The following is a 19,156-nucleotide window of genomic DNA, read 5'->3' as shown; positions in this document are numbered from 1 at the left end:
CTCGGGCCTGGGAGTCAGAAGGTCATGGGTTCTAATCCCAGCTCCTCCACTTGTCTGCTGTGTGACCTTGGGCAAGTCGCTTCACTTATGTGGGCCTTAATGACTTAAAATGGGGATTGAGACTGTGAGCCCCACGTGGGACAGGGACTGTGTCCAACCTGCTCTGTTTGTATCCACCCCAGTGCTTAGTACAGTGCCTGGCACATAGGAAGCCCTTAACGAATACCATGAAAAGAAAAGGGACCCTAACTTAGAAGCTCAATGAGAAAGGACTCACCCAAGAGAGCATGTGATCGAGGAGGAACAGCCTGGCTCTGGGAGGCAGAAGACTGTGGTGCCCTTCCCAGCCTAGGCTAAGTCCCGTGTCCTCTAGGAGCCTCAGTTTCCTCGGTTGAAAATGGGGCGATAACACCTGATTTTCTTCTACTGCACAGACTTGGTCTGAGAAGACTACCTTGCGTCTATCCCAGTGTTTAATATCACAATCGTTATTATTATGGATGTCGTGAAGACAAAAATGAGGGGTCATGTAAAAAAAGCTTTGGAGCAGAAAGGCATTCCATGAAGTTGAGGTGTCACGGGGAAGGAAAGGATGTGGGGCTGCAGGCCCAGCCTCGGAATGTCCTCCCCCATCCACCTCTTCCAAAGAATTTCAAACAGAAACTTCTCAAAGTTGGCTTTCAAGCACTCCATTAACTTGCCGGTTCCTACCTCACCTCGCTACTCTCCTATTACAACCCAGCCCACACACTTCGCTCCTCTAATGCCGACCTGCTCACTGTACCTCGATCTCCTCTATCTCGCAGATGACCCCTCGCCCATATCCCGCCATTGGCCTGGAACACCCTCCCTTCTCATATCCCACAGACAATTACACCCCTCCCGTTTCAAAGGCTTACTGAAGGCCCATCTCCTCCAACAGGCCTTCCCTGACTAAGCCCTCTTTTCCTTTTCTTCAACTCCCTTCTGCGTCACCCTGACTTGCTCCCTTTATCCATCCCCCCACCACCAGCTGCACAGCACTTATGTCCTTATCTGTCACTCATTTATTCACATTAATGTCTGTCTCCCCGTCTAAGCTGTAAACTCATTGTGGGCGGGAATGTCTCTGTTCTATCGCTCTATTGTCCTCTCTCAAGAACTTAGTACAACGCTCTGCAGACTGTAAGCGCTCGGTAGACAGGACTGACTGATTGACTCCATCCCCAATGTAACATGGCTGTTCCCTCTCAGGACGAGTGACGCTCTCCAACGTGTCGGAGCGTAAAGACAACATGCGCCTGGGCCTGAGCCTCACCACCAACCCCAAGGATAACAGTTTTGTGGTAAGGACCGGGACACGGGTGGGTTTGTGGTGAGGGGGGCACATGTTGGGAGGTCTCTGTGGTCTTTAACCCCTGGTGCACAGGGACCAACTTCAACGTCCCCCCCCTTCCAGTTTTCAGTGCCCTTATTTCCACAGCATTTTGGACTGGACTCCCAGTCTCACTCTTCCCCAGTCTCCAAGAAGTCTGGAGAATTACCTTAGGTTGCTCCTTTCCTTCTGGAGTTAGGAAAGGGAGCCAGTTTTTTTATGGTATTTGCTTAGTGCTTTCTATGTGTCAGACGCTGTACTAAGCGCTGGAGTAGATACAAGTTGATCAGGTAGAACATAGTCCCTGCCCTACATGGGGCTTACAGTCTTAACTCCCATTTTACAGATGAGGGAACTGAGGCCCAGAAAAGTGAAGAGACTTGCCCAAGGTCACCCAGCAGAGAAATGGCAGAGTTGGGATTGGAACCCAGGTCCTCCTGACTCACAAGCCCAAGCTCTATCCACCAGGCCATACTGCTTCTCAAGTAAAGTGATTTCTGGTTCCAGTTTAAGCTATTAGGCTCAGATTAGAGCTGGACCGGTTAGGAGGTCTCCCAGGACGAGTCCACTCTGAAGAACAATGGAGCCTGGGTCTCCCTTCTAGCAGCCCCACAGCACATATTGGTAATTTTATTAATTTCTATTAATGCCTGTCTCCCCCTATAGACCGTAAGCCCCTTTTGAGCAGTGAATGTATCTGTTATATTGTTTTATTGTATTCTCCCAAGCGCTTAGTATAGTGCTCTGCACATAGTAAGCGGTCAATAAACACGACTGACTGACGAGTTCAGGCCAGGCCTTTCTGGAACTGAGGAGTCCAGAGTAAGCTGGAGAGGTTTCAGGTTCCCCAGGGGATTCTGGATAGGAGATTTGTTGGTCAGTGTGCCCCTCCCCTCTCCAAATCATATGCCTGCCAGGGAGGAGAAAATGGATAAAGGAATTAGATCACCTCCCAACGACAGGACACTGTTTAGTGGAATGACCACTCTAAAGGGGGACTTAATCCCTGTTCTCCCTCATACCTAGACTGTGAGCCCCATGTGGGACAGGGACTGGGTCCTAACTTATTAACTTGCACCTTCCCCAGTGCTTAGAACAATTTTTGACACATAGTAAGCCTTTAACAAAATAATAATAGTGATAACAGTAATAAGAATAACAATAACAATGATGATGACGACGAAATCCATTTCGCCCAGAACAAAACCAGTTTCTCCCAGTCTTAGGATGTTTCTCCAGAGGGACCCCTCAGGTCCCTCACTTACTCCAGAGCCTCTGCGTTCCCCTCCCAGGTCCTTGTGAAGACCGTAATTTCGTCATTTATTTCCATTAATGAGTGTCTCCCCTTCTAGACTATAAGCTCATTGTGGGCAGGGAATGTGTCAGTTTATTGTTACATTGTACTCTCCCAAATGCTTAGTACAGTGTTTTGCACACTGTAATTGCTCAATAAATACGACTGAATGATTGAAATGAATAGTGTTATGTCTTAGCAGTGGACCTCGGAGCAGAAGTTACACTGGAAAGAGGTTTGGGGTGAAAAAGAGGAGAAATAGACACAAGACTATCCAGTACTGTACTGGGAACAAGCCAGCTGAAAAGCAGACTGTCCAATTTAAACCAGAGCACTGACCACCTAAGACCTATTGGATTTTGGTTTTTTTAGGGGAGCGGGAGTGGAGTTGTTGTTTAGCCCCCGTGAGCCAGATATGTCAGCAGTTAACTATGTAAGTCCCTACTCCTGACCTTTCCTCAAACACCCTAGAGGCAGGAGGATGAGAGTTAAAAGACAGATTTGCTTCCCAAAATAATAATAAAATGGTATTGGTTAAGCACTTACTGTGTGCCAAGAAATATCCTAAGGGCCGGAGGAGATACGAGATAACCAGATTGGACACCGTCTCTGTCCCAGCTGGGGCTCACGGTCTAAGGGGGAGGAGAATGAGTATTTGGTCCCCATTTTACGGATGAGGAAATTGAGGCCCAAATAAGTGAAATAACTAGCCCAAAGTCATTCAAGAGGCATGTGAGAAGCAGCGTGACCTAGTTGCAAGAGCCTGGGCCTGAGAGTCAGAAGGACCTGGGTTCTAGTCCCGGGGCCAAAACTTGTCTGCTGTGTGATCTTGGGCAAGTCACTTCACTTCTCTGGGCCTCAGTTATCTCATCTGTAAAAGGGGATTAAGTCTGAGAGGCCAATGTAGGACAGGAACTGTGTCCAACCTGATTAACTTGTACTTACCCCAGTGCTTAGAACCGTGCTGGGCACGTAGTAAGAGTTTAAAAAATACCATCACAGTAATAATAATTTTGAAGGAGGGGGTAAGTCCCTTCCGGTTCTCGCTTCTAAGATTTGGTACCCCCCTTGGCCTCACGTTGCATGGTTGTCTTTTCTAGGCCTGCAGCCCGCTCTGGTCTCACGAATGTGGCAGCTCCTACTACACCACAGGGATGTGCTCCAGGGTGAACGCCAACTTCAGATTCTCCAAGACCGTGGCCCCGGCTCTCCAGAGTACGTTGCTATGTAGCTGCTCCCTCAGGCCTGGCCTCGTGATCCTCTAGGAGAGCTTTAGGGCTTCAGTCGCTTCAACCCAGTGACCAAAGCCCATCTGGGTGTGGAGGTGAAGGCGGGGGCGGGGACGGAAGGAAACCACTCTAGAAAATTTCCCTCGAAGACGCGATGCCTCCTGAAACCTGGGAGTCATTCTTCTCAACCAAGCAGTTAATTCGTCGTATCTGTTAAACGCTTACTACGTGCAGAGCACTGTACTGAGCACTTGGGAGAGTACAGTGCAACAGACTCAGCAGACATGTTCCCTGCCCATAACGAGTTGACAGTCTAGAGGGGAAGACAGGCATTAATAGGAATAAATAATAATTGATTTACTTACTAGACTGTAAGCTCCTTTGCCTCTCATGGTCACACCAGTACTCTACCTGTCTTGACGATGGGAGGGGGAGTCAAGCAAAGGCATACCTATTCCATTCCTAGTTTGGGCAGTGGCTAGCAAGCGGAAGGCCATCCGCTACAAGTCAAAACTCACCTGTGCCGGGCGTCAGCGGCACGAGAGAGAGTCGTGGGTGGAGAGTCAAGCTTATTGAGTGGAAAAAGGCAGCGATAAACCACTTGCATATTTTTACCAAGAAAATTCTACGGATACGCTACCAGAACGATTGCAGAAGGAGGTGAGGCATTCTGGGAGAGATGTGTCCATGGCGTCACTATGGGTCGGAGACGACTAGATGCTGTAAGATAAGACTTCTTTATTTACTAGATTGTAAGCTTTTTGTGGGCAGGGGTCATGTCTAGCCCCACGTGGAACAGGGACTGTGTCCAACCCAATTTACTTGTATCCACCCCAAAGCTTGGTACAGTGCCTGTCACGTAGTAAGCGCTTAACAAATAACACAATTATTAATATTACCAATGTTATTGTGTTGCACTCTCCCAAGGGCTTAGTGCAGTGCTCTGCACTCAGTGAGCACTCAATACCGGTGATGGATTGGTTGATACTGAATGATCGATCCCCAGTGAGGGCAGCCCAGCAAGCGGATGGTCAGAACCTGTAGAAAGAGATACCGAGATGGATTTGAGAAAGAAGTTCTGGACTGAAACCCTGGAACAGGTTGTGATGGGAAGTTGTGCAATTCCATTTCACGGAGAGAGAACGTCCTTAAAAAGATGGCTCCAAAATGGGCCTGCCCACCAGACGGGAGGCTGGATTAGATGATATTGAACCTATCAGCCCAAGGATTCTGAATGTCTAGGTACCTGATTGTAAGGGTTATGAGAGATGTCTCACAGGGGCTTGGGCAACCCTCTTCTCCTTCACGACTGGCAGGTCTCTCTTCTCCCCGTCTCGAAAAGCCTATTACAATTACACCTCCTCCAAGAGCCTTCCCTGACTAATCTTTCATCTCCCCACCCTACTGTATCACCCGTGCACTTCAGTCCACACCTCCTAAGCATTTAGATACTTACCCTATTCCCAAAGCAAGTCTCTCCATATCTTTAAATTCAGATGCTTCGTCTACCTGTAATTTATTTTAGTATTGGACTCCCCCAAAGAGAATGTAAGCTCCTTGAAACCAGGGATCATGCCTACCAACTCGATTGCACTCTCCAAAGTGCTTAAACCAGTGCTCTCCACGGAGTAAGCGGTCGATAAATACTACTGATAGATTGGTGAAGAATATTTCTTTCCTCTCCTCAGGGTGCCAGACGTACATGGACATAATAATAGTTCTGGATGGCTCCAACAGCATATACCCCTGGGTGGAAGTTCAGCATTTCCTCATCAACATTTTAAAGAAGTTTTACATCGGTCCTGGTCAGATCCAGGTGAGTGCCTAGAGAGACCACAGATGGCAATGGAGAACTCTGGACATGGAGATAGCGTTATATAACATCCTTGCATAACCCCCGCCACTCAGCGCATCGGGGTGACTTTTCAGTTGTCATTTTGTGGCAGTCCACCAAGCTCACCCCAACCTAGAGCGTGTCACAGGAAGGGGACTCCTGACCCCCCCTCCCGCTTCCTGCCCCAATTGCTCCAAAGCCAGACTTTCCCCTCCCCAGTTCCCATGAGCATAGGCGCTAGTAAGCGTGGCTCAGTGGAAAGAGCCTGGGCTTCGGAGTCAGAGGTCACGGGTTCGACTCCCGGCTCTGCCACTTGTCAGCTGGGTGACTGTGAGCAAGTCACTTCACTTCTCTGTGCCTCAGTCACCTCATCTGTAAAATGGGGATTAACTGTGAGCCTCCCGTGGGACAACCTGATTACCCTGTATCTAGCCCAGCGCTTAGAACAGTGCTCTGCACATAGTAAGCGCTTAACAAATACCAACATTATCAGTAGTAGTAGTAGTACCAAGCCAAGGAACTCAGCAGCAGGAGCTGAGCCAGGGAGAGTCTGTGTACTGAAAATGAAAACTCCAGACATTAAAGGCATATTGGAATCAGAACAGATGAAGCCCAAATTGACTGGCATAAAATGGAACAGCTGATCACTATCTAAGTTTCTTAGGGTGATCTGTGGTCCTTTACTTGGTGAGGTGGTTTTTTTTAATCTTTCTGTGGGTAAGAAGATCCATTCCGTCCTGTGGGCCTGGAGACTGGCAATTGTCTTCCCTTTGGCCATCAAGCAGATAGAGCCAGACCTTTCCACTGTGAAGGGAAGGGACTTCTCTATTCAACCACCCACTTTGGGCCGGAAGGGCTAGCGGGACAGAAAAATTTATCTTTGAGCCTATGTGATACTTGATCTTAAAGAAGCAGGTTGGAGAAACCAAGTGAGCACAATAAATACTGCCTAGATGTGGAATGTGCCAAGTTTAAAAAACATATACTGCACTTTGGCTAACCCAGAAATATTGGGATAGGATTGGGGCAATAATGATTAGGGAATTTATTAAGCATTGGGAATTTATAAAGCACTTGCTCTGTACCAAGCAACATGCAGAGATAACGAGACCCGACGCAATGTCTTTCTTTCCTACCCAAAGCTCCTACACGAAGTTCACAGTATAAGAGTGAGGGTAATCGGGTGGTTTATCCCCGTTTTACAGATGAGAAATAGAATTACAGAACTTGAGTGAGCTGCGGATCACACGGCACACAAGTGACAGAGTGGAATAAGGGAGTGGATAAGTAGGAGGGAGATAGTTGATGGAGTGCTTTAAAGCTGATGGTTTTGATGTCAGCACTCAAGTAGGAAGAACAAGAGGAGGAAGCAGCGTGGCTCGGGGAACAGCGTGGCTCAGTGGAAAGAGCCCGGGCTTCGGAGTCAGGGGTCATGGGTTCGACTCCCGGCTCTGCCACTTGTCAGCTGTGTGACTGTGGGCAAGTCACTTCACTTCTCTGTGCCTCAGTTACCTCATCTGTAAAATGGGGATTAAGACTGTGAGCCCCACGTGGGGCAACCCGATTCCCCTATGTCTACCCCAGCGCTTAGAACAGTGCTCGGCACATAATAAGCGCTTAACAAATACCAATATTATTAAGAGGAGAAGCAGTGTGGTCTAGTGGAAGGAGCAAGGCCAGGGAGTCAGGTGACCTGGGTTCTAATTCCGGTTCTGCCCCTTGCCCTCTGTGTGATCTTGGGCAAGTCTCTTAATTTTTCTGTGCCTCAGTTTCCTCACCTGTTAAAAGGGGCTTAAATACCTGTTCTCCCATCCCTTAGATTCTGAGCCCTCTGCGGGGATCGGGGCTGTGTTCAATCTGCCTATATCGTTGTAATAATAATAATAACCTTTGTTAAGCACTTACTATGTGCCAAGCACTGTATTAAGGGCTGGGGTAGATACAAGATAATCAAGTCACACACAGCCCCTGTCCCACTGGGGGCTCACAGTCTAAGTAGGAAGGAGAACAGGTATTGAATCCCCATTTTACAGATGAGGATACTGAAACCGAGGGAAGTTAAGTGCTTTGCCCAGCAAGCAGGTGGCAGAGCTGGGGTTAGAACCCAGGGCCTCCAATCCCAGGCCCATGCTCTTTCCACTAGGCACTTAGCACTTAACACATGCCAAAGTTATTATTATTAGTGGCATTATTAAGACCTATTATTATCATTAATAATAATTGTACAATCCAGACTATGTTGGTAGGTAGAAATCCCTCCAAGAAGGAGCGTTATAATGCTTTTGAGGACTTGGGTTCTAATCCTGACTCTTCTACTTGTCTGCTGCATGACCTTGGACAGATCTCTTCACTTCTCTGTGCCTCAGTTCCCTCATCTGTAAAATGGGGGTTAAGACCGTGAGCCCCATGTGGGACGTGGACTTTGTCCTATCTGATTAGCTTGTATCTGCTCCAGCGCTTAGCGCAGTGCCTGGTATATATTAAGTGCTGAACACATACCATTTTAAAAAAATGCTTAAAAAGGAACTATCCATCCTCACGCACCCCAATTCTATCCTGCTCAGTGAGTTGGGAAAATCAGGAGCCACTCAGGGCCTCCAAGGAGGTACAGTAGGGACCCCGGAGAACTTCACCTTAACCCCCGAAAACCGGTGTCCTACTCCCCTTCCCAGGTCGGCGTGGTTCAGTACGGCGAGGACGTCGTCCACGAGTTTCACTTAAATGACTACAGGTCGGTAAAAGATGTGGTGGAAGCTGCTAGTCACATTGAGCAGAGAGGAGGTACAGAAACCCGGACAGCGTACGGGATAGAATTTGCTCGGTAAAATCTCCAACACAGACTCCCATCTATTACGCGCGGCCAGCTGGGGGTGTGGTGTGGCTGGTGTGGGCCAGAGATGAAATGGTTGCTTCCCTGACATTCCTTCACAGCCAGAGAATTAGAGTTGAAACATGTCCTGGATGAACAGTAAGAGAGAGATGATTTAAGCCCTTAAACCATGTCACAGCCTGGGACAACCGGAGTTTAGACCAGTTAGGGAATTTATCGCTCGCATGCTTCATGCCTCCATTTTGGCTACTCGTTCCCCTAATTTCACACCTAGAATCCGCACAACCCGTAGAATTTGGTGCATATAAAGTGCATCTCCCCAGCAGTCCCTCAGACTTTGCTTGACTGGGGGGAACCTTCTTCCCCTCCCTCCTCCACCCCCCACCCCAACTTTCAGTCGGTTTAAGTTTGAGCGGAGCCCTCGGCCCAAAGGAAAATCCAATGCCACCCTGAGGGGTCTCGCCAGGAGACACAGGAGAGGTTGGTGATGAAGCGATTTTGATAGTCTCTCCCGCCATTACAAGACTCTTCTATCCCCCCCACCCCGTGTTCCTCACTCGTTATACTAGCTGGGGTCAAGGTCAGGGTTATGGTATGATATGTTGGAGAAGCCGCATGGCTCAGTGGAAAGAGCAAGGGCTTGGGAGCCAGAGGATGTGGGTTCTAATTCGACTCCACCACTTGTCTGCTGTGTGACTTTGGGCAAACCACGTAACTTCTCTGTGCCTCAGTTACCTCATCTGTAAAATGGGGATTAAGATTGTGAACCCCAAATGGGACAACCTGATTACCTTCTATCTGCCCCAGCACTTAGAACAGTGCTTGGTACATAGTAAGTGCTTAACAATTACCTTTATTATTATTATGATAACTTCAAGTTTACCAGAAATAATCACCCTCTAACCATATCCTCCCAGAATCTTTCCCATCCCTGGCTTCCAAACACATACATGGGCATGAGGATGATGCTATTCCAAGTGTGACAGGCCCGATGCCATCCCCTCCCGGCCCCCATCAACACTGAAACAAGCCCCCACCGCCCCCCCCCCCGGTTCTGCTCAGGGCCCCCCGCTTGTTTGTGGACGAGTCGGGGACCTGTGCCCAAGTGGCGGATGACTGGGTTCTTCCCATTCTCTCTCATGCTTTTGTGACTCACCCCCTTAAAGCTGAAAACAGGAGCTTCCCACCAAGGTGGATTGAACCCCTTCCCCTGCTCCGCGCCCCCACCCCCTGCCCAGAAACAGCCCCCGCTCTGAGGGGCCTTGGGACGGACTCTGATTCCAGTTCTGAGGCCTTCCAGAAGGGCGGGAGAAAAGGCGCAAAGAAGGTGATGATCGTGATCACGGACGGGGAGTCACACGACAGCCCGGACCTGGAGCAGGTGATCGACGCCAGTGAGAAAGACAACATCACCCGCTACGCCGTGGCGGTAGGTACCCGTCTGCCCCGACCTCCCAACTGCTTAGTACAGTGCTTAGCACGCTGTAAGCGCTCATATTAATGTCTGTCTCCTAAGTTAACTTCAGAGGTAAGCTAAACTGTAAGCTCATTGTGGGCAGGGCATGTATCTGTTTATTGTTATATCGTATCCTCTCAAGTGCTTAGTACAGTGCTCTGCGCTCAGTTAGTGCTCAATAAATGTGATCGACTGAATTGATGAAATGCTATTGACTGACCGAATGAGAGACTGACCAACTTCCTCAGGCTCGGTCTCTCGGGGCCTCTGACCAGACCGTGTGGGTGTCCACCCGTGTATCCCCGGCCACAGCTGTGAGCTCACCCAGGGGATCCAGAAAGTGACCCCCAGACCTTGTGCCAAACCATGGGACCTACGGGAAAGAGCACAGGACTGGCTCCCGGAAGACCTGGGTTCTAGTCCAGGCTCCTCCGCTTGCCTGATGCGTGGGACCTTGGGCAAGTTCGATTGTGGGGGCGATCTGTGGACTCTGTTTAGTGCTTATAATGTGCCGAGCCCTTTGATAAGCACTGTGGTAGATACAGGTTAATCGCATCAGAGCCGGACCCTGCCCCGTGTGGAGCCGAAAGTCTAAGAGGGAGGGAACAGGTATTTTATCCCTGTTTTACAGGGGAGGAAATTGAGGCCCAGAGAAGTTAAGTGATTTGCCAGAGGTCACACAGCAGGGCAGTGTTGGAGCCAGGACTAGCAGATACCAAGTCACCTGACTCCCAGATAGGTGCTCTTCCCACTCCCAGATAGGTGCTCTTCCCACTAGGCCACGTTGCTTCTCAAGTCATTTTACTTCTCTGGGCTTCAGTCCCGAAACGCCGGGTGGTTTGAGGACGGGGCAGTAGAGAGAAAGACCAGATGTGTTTTTGCATTGCAACTGTAGGTGCTTGGCTACTACAACCGGAGAGGAATCAACCCGGAAGCATTTCTGAGTGAGATAAAATACATAGCAAGTGACCCCGACGACAAGCATTTCTTTAACGTCACAGATGAAGCTGCTTTGAAAGATATTGTGGATGCCCTCGGAGACAGGATATTCAGCTTGGAAGGTGAGAGGGGCCCATCGCTGCATTTGGTCCGGGGTCCTGGAGCTTCAGACCTGTCTGGAACTCGGGCTGGAGAGCTGTTGGGCTAGTTACCGTAATGTCAGAGGGCCATTAGATGTCATCCTAGACTGTGGATTTCACTAGTCGCTAGACTCGAGATTTCCCTCTAGACTCTGAGCTTGTTCATTCATTCATTCAATAGTATTTATTGAGCGCTTACTATGTGCAGAGCACTGTACTAAGCGCTTGGAATGGACAAATCGGCAACAGATAGAGACAGTCCCTGCCCATTGATGGGCTTACAGTCTAATCGGGAAAGACAGACAGACAAAAACAATAGCAGTAAATAGAATCAAGGGGATGTACGTCTCATTAAAACAGTAGCAGTAAATACAGTCAAGGTGATGTACATCTCATTAACAAAGTAAATAGGGTAATAAAAAATATATACAATTGAGCGGACGAGCACAGTGCTGAGGGGAGGGGAAGGGAGAGGGCGAGGAGCCGAGGGAAAGGTGGACGAACCTGTCTACCAACTCTATTATTTTGTATCCACCAATTAATAATGTACTGAGCGCTTGCTATGTGTACAGCATCGTACTAAGCACTTGGGAGAGTGCAATACAATAGAATTAGCAAACACTTTCCCTGCCCATAAAGAGCTTTCACTACCAAACACTTAGTACAGCGTTCTGCACACAGTAAGCACTCAGTAAATGTGAATGATTGATAATGGAAGAAGACTTCCTTGGGGAGTAACAATCTTCCCTGAGAGAAGCTTAAGGCTGGTGGGATTAGGTGGCTGCCATTATCCTTCTCTTGCCAGTTCCATCCCAACAGGACACTGCTCAACTCCAGAGGCAGTAGGAGAATGGGGAGCTGGAGGGGTATCTACCACAGGTTACCCCAGCCTCCGCCACCCCCCGCCCTTCCTCAGAAATGTACTCCGTCCTCGCCTGTAGACCGGACGTGTGGAAGTGACTACCACCTGAGCAGAGTCCTTGATCCCTGCCCCTGGGAACACAGTTATCACCTCAGATCTCTTTTCTTTCTTTCAGGAACGAACAAGAACGAAATCTCCTTCGGCCTAGAGATGTCCCAGACAGGATTTTCCTCCCACGTTGTGGAAGTAAGGGCAGAGACGGCACCGGGGTTCACCTTCTCATTCTCTTCTACCTCCCGCTCCTCCAACCCCCCTCGGTCGGTTCTTCCTGCCCCAGTGGTGTACGGGGGGGGTCGCTGACATGAGGAGATTGTTCAAGATGGCTTCTGGGCTGCCCGTACCTACCCATGAAAGCACAAGCGAATGACATTTGTCATCCTGGAGAAAAATTGCTCCAACCTAAAAAGACCCAGGTGTAAATTTCTTGTCCACTGGGTTCCGGGAGAAGGATATTTAGACATCTATAACCTTGAAGCATAATCTAATGGCCCCCTGACATTACAGTAATCAAGGGTAGTTAATGAGGGCTTACTGTGTGCTGAGTAGTCAGTTGTATTTGTTGAGCACTTACTATGTGCAGAGCACTAAACTAAGCAGTAGGGAGAGTACAGTTTAACAGTATAACAGACATATTCCCTGTCCATAATGAATTTACAGTCTAGAGGGGGAGGCGAGTGTTAATATAAATGAAATACAGGTATGGAAGTGCTTTGGGGCTCGGTTGGGGGGATGAATAAAGGGAGCCAGTCTGGGTGACGCAGAAGGGAGAGAAAGAAGAGGAAAGGAGGGCTTAGTCAGGGAAGGCCTCTTGGAGATGTAACTTCAATAAGGCTTTGAAGCAGAGGAGAGTAATTGCTGAATACGAGGAGGGAGGGCATTCCAGGCCAGAGGCAAGTTGTGAGTGAGGGGTCAGCGACAAGATAGTTGAGATGGAGGCACAGTGAGAAGGTTAGCATGAGAGAAGCAAAGTGTGCAGGCTGGGTTGCAGTAGGAGAGTAGCAAGGTGAAGTAGTGGGGGCAAGGTGATTGACTGTTAGCACCTGGTTGAATCCAGTAGAACAGAGTTGGTAGACATGTTTCCTGCCCACAAAGAGCATGTAGTCTAGAGGCACAAGCCTTCTAAGTTCAGTCCAATCCCTGCCCTTGAGCCCGAGAGAGGGGGAGAGTTCAGGTCCGTGAGACCAGAGACTCCATACTTCACCTGCTTGAGCAGAGTTTTGACAGTCACCATCCAGCTTGTCCCCCTAGGCACCACATGGGTACAGTCCAGAGGAGTGACGTGAAGCCTCCTGGGCAAAACAAGCCCTCCTGTTTCCTGTGGAAATGCTGGGATAGAACCTGCTGGAAGGAAGAGTGGAGGAATTATTGGCGTGAAACAAAGGATGCTGGTAAAGAGGGAAGAAAAAAATGGGAGAAGGAGGGACAGAGCAATGGAGCCTGGGAGAGTTAGTAGGCAAGAGGGCTGGTCCAGGTTGACCCTCACAGAGACTGGCTGAGGCCAGAAATTTGGGCCTCAGCCTCCCCTGAACCCAGCCTCCCGAGCCTGATCCGTCCCAGGACCCACAGCCACACAGGCAGAATTTACCAGAAGGCTCTGGGGCCACGGCCGAGCCCCACAGAGCCCCCTAGAAGTTTGTTCCGGACAAACTCGGGCTCAGCAATGCCCTCCAGCCACCATAGCAATGGGGAGGGAGGCCACTTGAACCTGACTTAGTGCCAGCCTAACCCGGCTTTAAGACTTAGGTCCCGTGAGGGATCCAGCCAGGGATGGGCCGGGCAAGGCGCTAGGTTGTGGGTGCCATCAGTGACTTGGACGGGAGGGATTTCAGTAGCACATACTGGATCTGCATCTCCTTGGAGATCATTCCGACAGCCAGATGGAAGGATTGTGGTTTCTTCTGGGTCAAGCATTTTTCCTGTGACTTCAGTTCATGTAGCCCAAACTAGATCTCAGAATCTCTTGAGGCTCTTTGTTCTAATTCCCACTTGAGTAGAGGAGTGTTTAGAAGTCCCTAATCTCCCAGCAAAGGCAGACCACTGAGTCAAGATAAGGATATCCCCAGGGGGCTCCTAGCCTGTTAATATCTCTCTCTCTCCCCCTCTCTCTCTCTCCTGGCTCTCTTTTCTCTCCTCTTTCTTTTCTCTCTTTCTCCCCTCTCTTCCCTCTCCTCTCTTCTTTCTCCTCTCTTCTCTTTTCTTCTCTTCCCTCAGTCTCTCCACTTAACTCCCTTAACCTCCTCTTGATCATCTCTCTCAGGGTGGTGACTGCTCTATTTAAATATGCACAGCAACAAGAGGGACAAGAGAAACCATAAAAACATTTCGGGTGACTCAGGTTGTGAGCGTTTGCTCTGTTATAAGGGATCCCCATATATATTCTGTGGTGTGCTTCCTGTGAATACATGCTTTTGTGGGGGTGCATTTAATGTGTGCTTTGTGATGATGTGTCATTTGGTATATACATTTATGTATAGTTTCCTGTTTTATGCATTCTTGCTGATGGTTGAATGCGTGTTCCAGGAGTGTGAGAGCTCAATGTACGTACCTGCTCTGTGAAGGTTTGCGATATGTATATGATGTTTGTGACCGTTCGATGTGTCTCGGCCATGGCCATGCTGTGGAAACATAGCCAAGTGGATAGAGAATGAGCCTGGGAGTCAGAAAGACCTGACTTCTAATTCCAGCCCCACCACTAGTCTGCTATGAGACCTCAGGCCAGTCACTTCACTTCTCCGGGTCTCAGCTTTCTCATCTGTAAAATAGGGATTGAGACTGTGAACCCCATGTGGGACAGGGACTGTGTCCAACCTGATTTGCTTGTATCCACCCCAGAGCTTAGTACAGTGCCTGGCACATGGGCCGTGCTTAACAAATACCACAATTATTATTATTAGTGTGTACTCCAAATGTGTATGCTTTGTGGGAGTCTTCTGGTATAAAGGTGGTTTAAAGGCCTGGGCTGGAACAGGGACATCTGCTTGTTGATCAGTGAGAAAAGGATCATGCATCCGTTTTCAAATTCCTACTGAGCCACCTGTTCGTATCTCCCCCTTCCGTAGCTGCCAAGTTCTAAATGGGTCTAATAATGGGTTCTAAATCAATAGGTTACCTCCGTTACCTCATCTGTAAAATGGGGATAAAAAGCATGAACCAGATATGGGACGTGGACGGTGCCCAACCTCATTACTTGTATCTACCAGGTACTTAGAGCAGTGCCTGGAACACAGTAAGCGCTTAACAAATACCCTACAATTCAAATATAAGGCTCTAATCCCCAGCTTTCTGCTGTGTGATCTCGAGCAAGTCACTTTACTTCTCTGGGCCTCAGTTACCTCATCTGTAAAATGAGTATTAAAGACTGTGAGCCCTATGTGGGACAGGGACTATGTCCAACCTGAAGCTTGTATCTACCCAACCTGATTAGCTTGTATCTACCCCAGTGCTTTGAACAGTGCCTGGCCCATAGTAAGGGTTTAACAAATACCCTGAGGCTGTTTGCAGTGGATGTGACCCAACTTGGTCACCAGGCTGAATCTGAACTCATCAAGAAAGCCCAGGAGGGTAAATGGATTCAATCAGGGGGTCATAGAAGAGAGTGTCAAGGAAGTGGCCTAGTGGATAGAGCCTGGGCCTAGAAGTCAGAAGAGCTTGGGTTCTAAGCCAGGCTCCACCGATTGCCTCCTGTATGATCTTGGGCAAGTCACTTCACAAGTCCCAGCTCTGCCACTTGTCTGCTGTGTGACCTTGTGCAAGTCACTTCACTTCTCTGGGCCTCAGTTACCTCATCTGTAAAATGGGGATTAAGACTGTGAGCCCCGGATGGGACAGGGCTGTGGCCAATCCCAATACCTCATATCTACCCCAGTGCTAAGAACAGAGCCTGGCACATAGTAAGTGCTTAATAAATACCATGAGGAAAAAAAGTGTGTTAGTTCCTGGGAAAGCACCAGAGTCCAAGTAGGCTTTGCAGTGTTTGGGATCTGCTCCCAAGTCAGAGGACCTCTCCGGGATTCCGTGTTCTCCAAAGGCAGCACCTCCCGCCCCACCGGGGAACATTAAGCCACTCGCCCGAACCGGAGGAGGCCCAGAAGGAGTCCGGCATTTCCGTTCCTCTCGGAGGGAGATCGGAGCCGGAGCCCGTCAATCTTCTAGTGGAATTTCCATCGCCCTGTTTACAGAAAGCGATACTTGAGTGCGCGCCAGGATTTCAGTCTTGAAGATGTGTTGAGTGAACTCTGGGATCCAAACCGTCTCTGGCAGCCGGGGCGGCCCTGGTCAGAGCATTTCAGAGATGCCAGCCCGAGAACCCTGGGTGAGATGCCCTGCTCAACAGCCACATCATCTGCCGGAAATGGTGGTCATGGATGCTTCCTGCTCACGGCCAAATAATAGTAATAATAACTGTGGTATTTGTTAAGCGCTTTCTATGTGCCAGACACTGTGCTAAGCTCAGGGGTGGATCTGAGCAAATCAGGTTGGACACAGAACCTGTCCCACATCGGGTTCACAGTCGTCATCTCCATTTTATTGATGAGGGAACTGAGGCCCAGAGAAGTGAAGCGACTTGCACAAGGCCACACAGTGGGCAAGTGACAGAGCCGGGATTAGAACCCCTGGCCTTTCGACTCCCAGGCCTGTACTCTATCCACTGAACCACGCAACTCTGTTGGGACGGGGGGAGCCCCATCCCCAAAGTGTTTAGACAGCGTCCAGTTGTGTTTACACGCTCATTATGAGCCCCATAAATCTCATTTGGAAAAATGCAAAGTCAAGATCAAGGGAAGGAAGCTCTTGGATCCAACTTGGACAGGGTCCCATTTAGATGTGAGAGATTAGCTCGAGTGGAGAAGGAAGGGGAAAGCATGCCTCCCTCTAGCTTCTCAGGGCTCCCCATCTGGGAATAGATGGGATTCAGACTACCCTCCTCCCCACCCTACCCTCCAAAACCCTCCTGCAGGCAAGATCCCACCCAGATTCTGGGCCCAGGGTGGGGAAGGTGGAAGAACCCGGAAGAAGTTGGCCATGGAGTTTGGGGAAATGAAAGGAATCCCAATCACTGCATCCAAGCCCTGAACTTCCTCCCGCTCTGGGAGACCAGCAGCCTCGACCATTATGGGGGAGCTGGACGCCCCACATGGGGGTCACAGGTGGTTGCCCCCACAACACCTGGATGAGGGCTCATAGGGCCCCAAGGCATCTCTGATTGTAGGCAGGCCAGGCTGCTTATAAGCTCCTTGAGGTCAGGGATTGTATCTTTTAACCCTAGTGAACTAAACTCTCCCAAGCGCTTAATAAAGTACTCTACCTAAAATAAGCACTCAATAAGTACTACTGGCCAATTCCCACTAGAGTGTAGACTCCTTACAGGAAAGGATAATGTGTACTGAGCCAATTGTACTCTTCCAAACAGTACAGGTGGTCTGCACTAAGTAAGTACTCAGTTAATGCTATTATTAGGGTACTTGTTAAGTGCTTGACTGTGTATCGAGCATTGTTCTGAATGCTGGGTCAGATACAAATGAATCAGGTTGGACACAGTCCCCGTCCTACATGGGGCTCACAGTCTAAGTAGGAGGGGGAACAGGCACTGAATCCCCATTTTACAGCTAGGGAAAGTGAAGCGTAGAGATATTAAATGACTTATCCAAGGTCACACAGCAAGCATTTGGCAGAGTCGAGATTAGAACCCAGATTCTCCGACTCTCATGCCCGTGCTCTTTCCGCTAGCCCAGGCTGCTTCTTTAAGTGTGATCGACTGAGTGATCGATTGAGAAGCAGAGTGGCCTAGTGGAAAGAGAACGGGCTTGGGAGTCAGAGAACCTGGGTTCTAATCCCGGCTCTGCCGATTTCTTGCTGCGTGACTATGGGCTAGTCACTTCACTTCTCTTTACCTCAGTTTCCTCAGCTGTAAAATAGGGATTCAGGACCTGTTCTCCCTCCTACTTAGGCTGCGAGCCTCATGTGGGACAGGGACTGTGTCTGACCTAATTCACTCGTTTCTATTCCAGCGCTTACAACAGTGTTGACACATAGTAAGCGCTTAATAAATACTATTTTAAAAAAATTGAGAGCTTAGTGCAGAGTGAAGGAACCAAGGCCCCAGACCCTTGATCTGCAGAAGCTGGTATTGGGAGGCCTGCCAAGATGAGATTTCCGCAGCCCTGTCTGCTCTAAACCAAATGGCTAACTGGTCCTCAGGTGGGCACTGCTCGCCCCTGGAAGAATTTTGCACCTCGCTTGGGAGTTCCTGTCTTTTCAGTAGTAATAATAATTGTGGTATTTAAGTGCACATTATGTGCAGGCACTGTGCTAAGCTAATCAGGTTGGACATAGTCCCTGTCCCACGAGGGGCTCACAGTCTTAATCCTCATTTTACAGGTGAGGTACCCCAGGAACAGTGAAGTGACTCACCCAAGATCACACAGCAGACAAGTGGCAGAGCCTGGATTAGAACCCAGGTCCCTCTCTCTCCACTAGACCAAGCTGCTTCCCAGTTCATATAGCCTCTCGGTCCCCATCTACGGCATTCACCTTCTTTTCCAAACTCAGCCCGAGGAGAGTCCACTGGTCATTTTTTTATGGTAATCGTGAAGTGTTTACTATGTACCGAGATCTGTAACAAGAGCTGGAGTAGATACGAAGTAATCAGGTTGGATTCCGAGGAGAATTCCGAGGCCCAGAGAAGTGAAGTGACTTACCCAAGTGGTGGATCTGGGATTAGAACCCAGGTCCTTCTGACTCCCAGGCTCAGGCTCTATCCACTAGACCACACTACTGGCTAATGGAAATGTGTTTGTCAGAGGGTTCTGAGCTGCAGGGGCTCTGCCCCCTTAGGAGAGGGGGTCACCGGGGATCAGGAAGGCATCAGAAAACTTTTTGGGTTTTAACACACTAATCCATCAATCAATAACATTTGTTGAGATCTTATTCTGTGCATAGCACTCTTCTAAACTCTTGGGAGATTAAAATAGAGTTGGTAAACACTATCCCTGCCCTCAAGTTACTTAACTGTCGTATGTGTTAGGCACTTACTGTGTGCCAAGCACTGTTCTAAGCACTGGGTAGATACAATAATAATAACAATGTTGGTATTTGTTAAACGCTTACTATGTGCAGAGCACTGTTCTAAGCGCTGGGGGAGATACAGAGTAATCAGAT

General features: G+C 49.1%; 1 protein-coding gene across 2 annotated transcripts in view; it reads left to right on the top strand.

Moving 5' to 3' along the window:
* The window catches only part of ITGA11 (integrin subunit alpha 11), a 198,807-nt gene that overhangs the window by 136,879 nt on the left and 42,772 nt on the right, over nt 1–19,156 (top strand). For both annotated transcript variants that reach the window (XM_029066654.2, XM_029066653.2), the window contains exons 4-10: nt 1,234–1,325; nt 3,749–3,863; nt 5,566–5,693; nt 8,384–8,532; nt 9,826–9,970; nt 10,893–11,058; nt 12,114–12,184. In XM_029066654.2, the coding sequence (XP_028922487.1) occupies nt 1,234–1,325; nt 3,749–3,863; nt 5,566–5,693; nt 8,384–8,532; nt 9,826–9,970; nt 10,893–11,058; nt 12,114–12,184 (866 nt within the window). The remainder of the gene's footprint in view (nt 1–1,233; nt 1,326–3,748; nt 3,864–5,565; nt 5,694–8,383; nt 8,533–9,825; nt 9,971–10,892; nt 11,059–12,113; nt 12,185–19,156) is intronic.

The sequence above is a fragment of the Ornithorhynchus anatinus genome, chromosome 5, assembly GCF_004115215.2.
Source record: "Ornithorhynchus anatinus isolate Pmale09 chromosome 5, mOrnAna1.pri.v4, whole genome shotgun sequence".
In the NCBI taxonomy this organism is placed as follows: domain Eukaryota; kingdom Metazoa; phylum Chordata; class Mammalia; order Monotremata; family Ornithorhynchidae; genus Ornithorhynchus; species Ornithorhynchus anatinus.
This window is presented reverse-complemented; position numbering and strand designations above follow the sequence as displayed.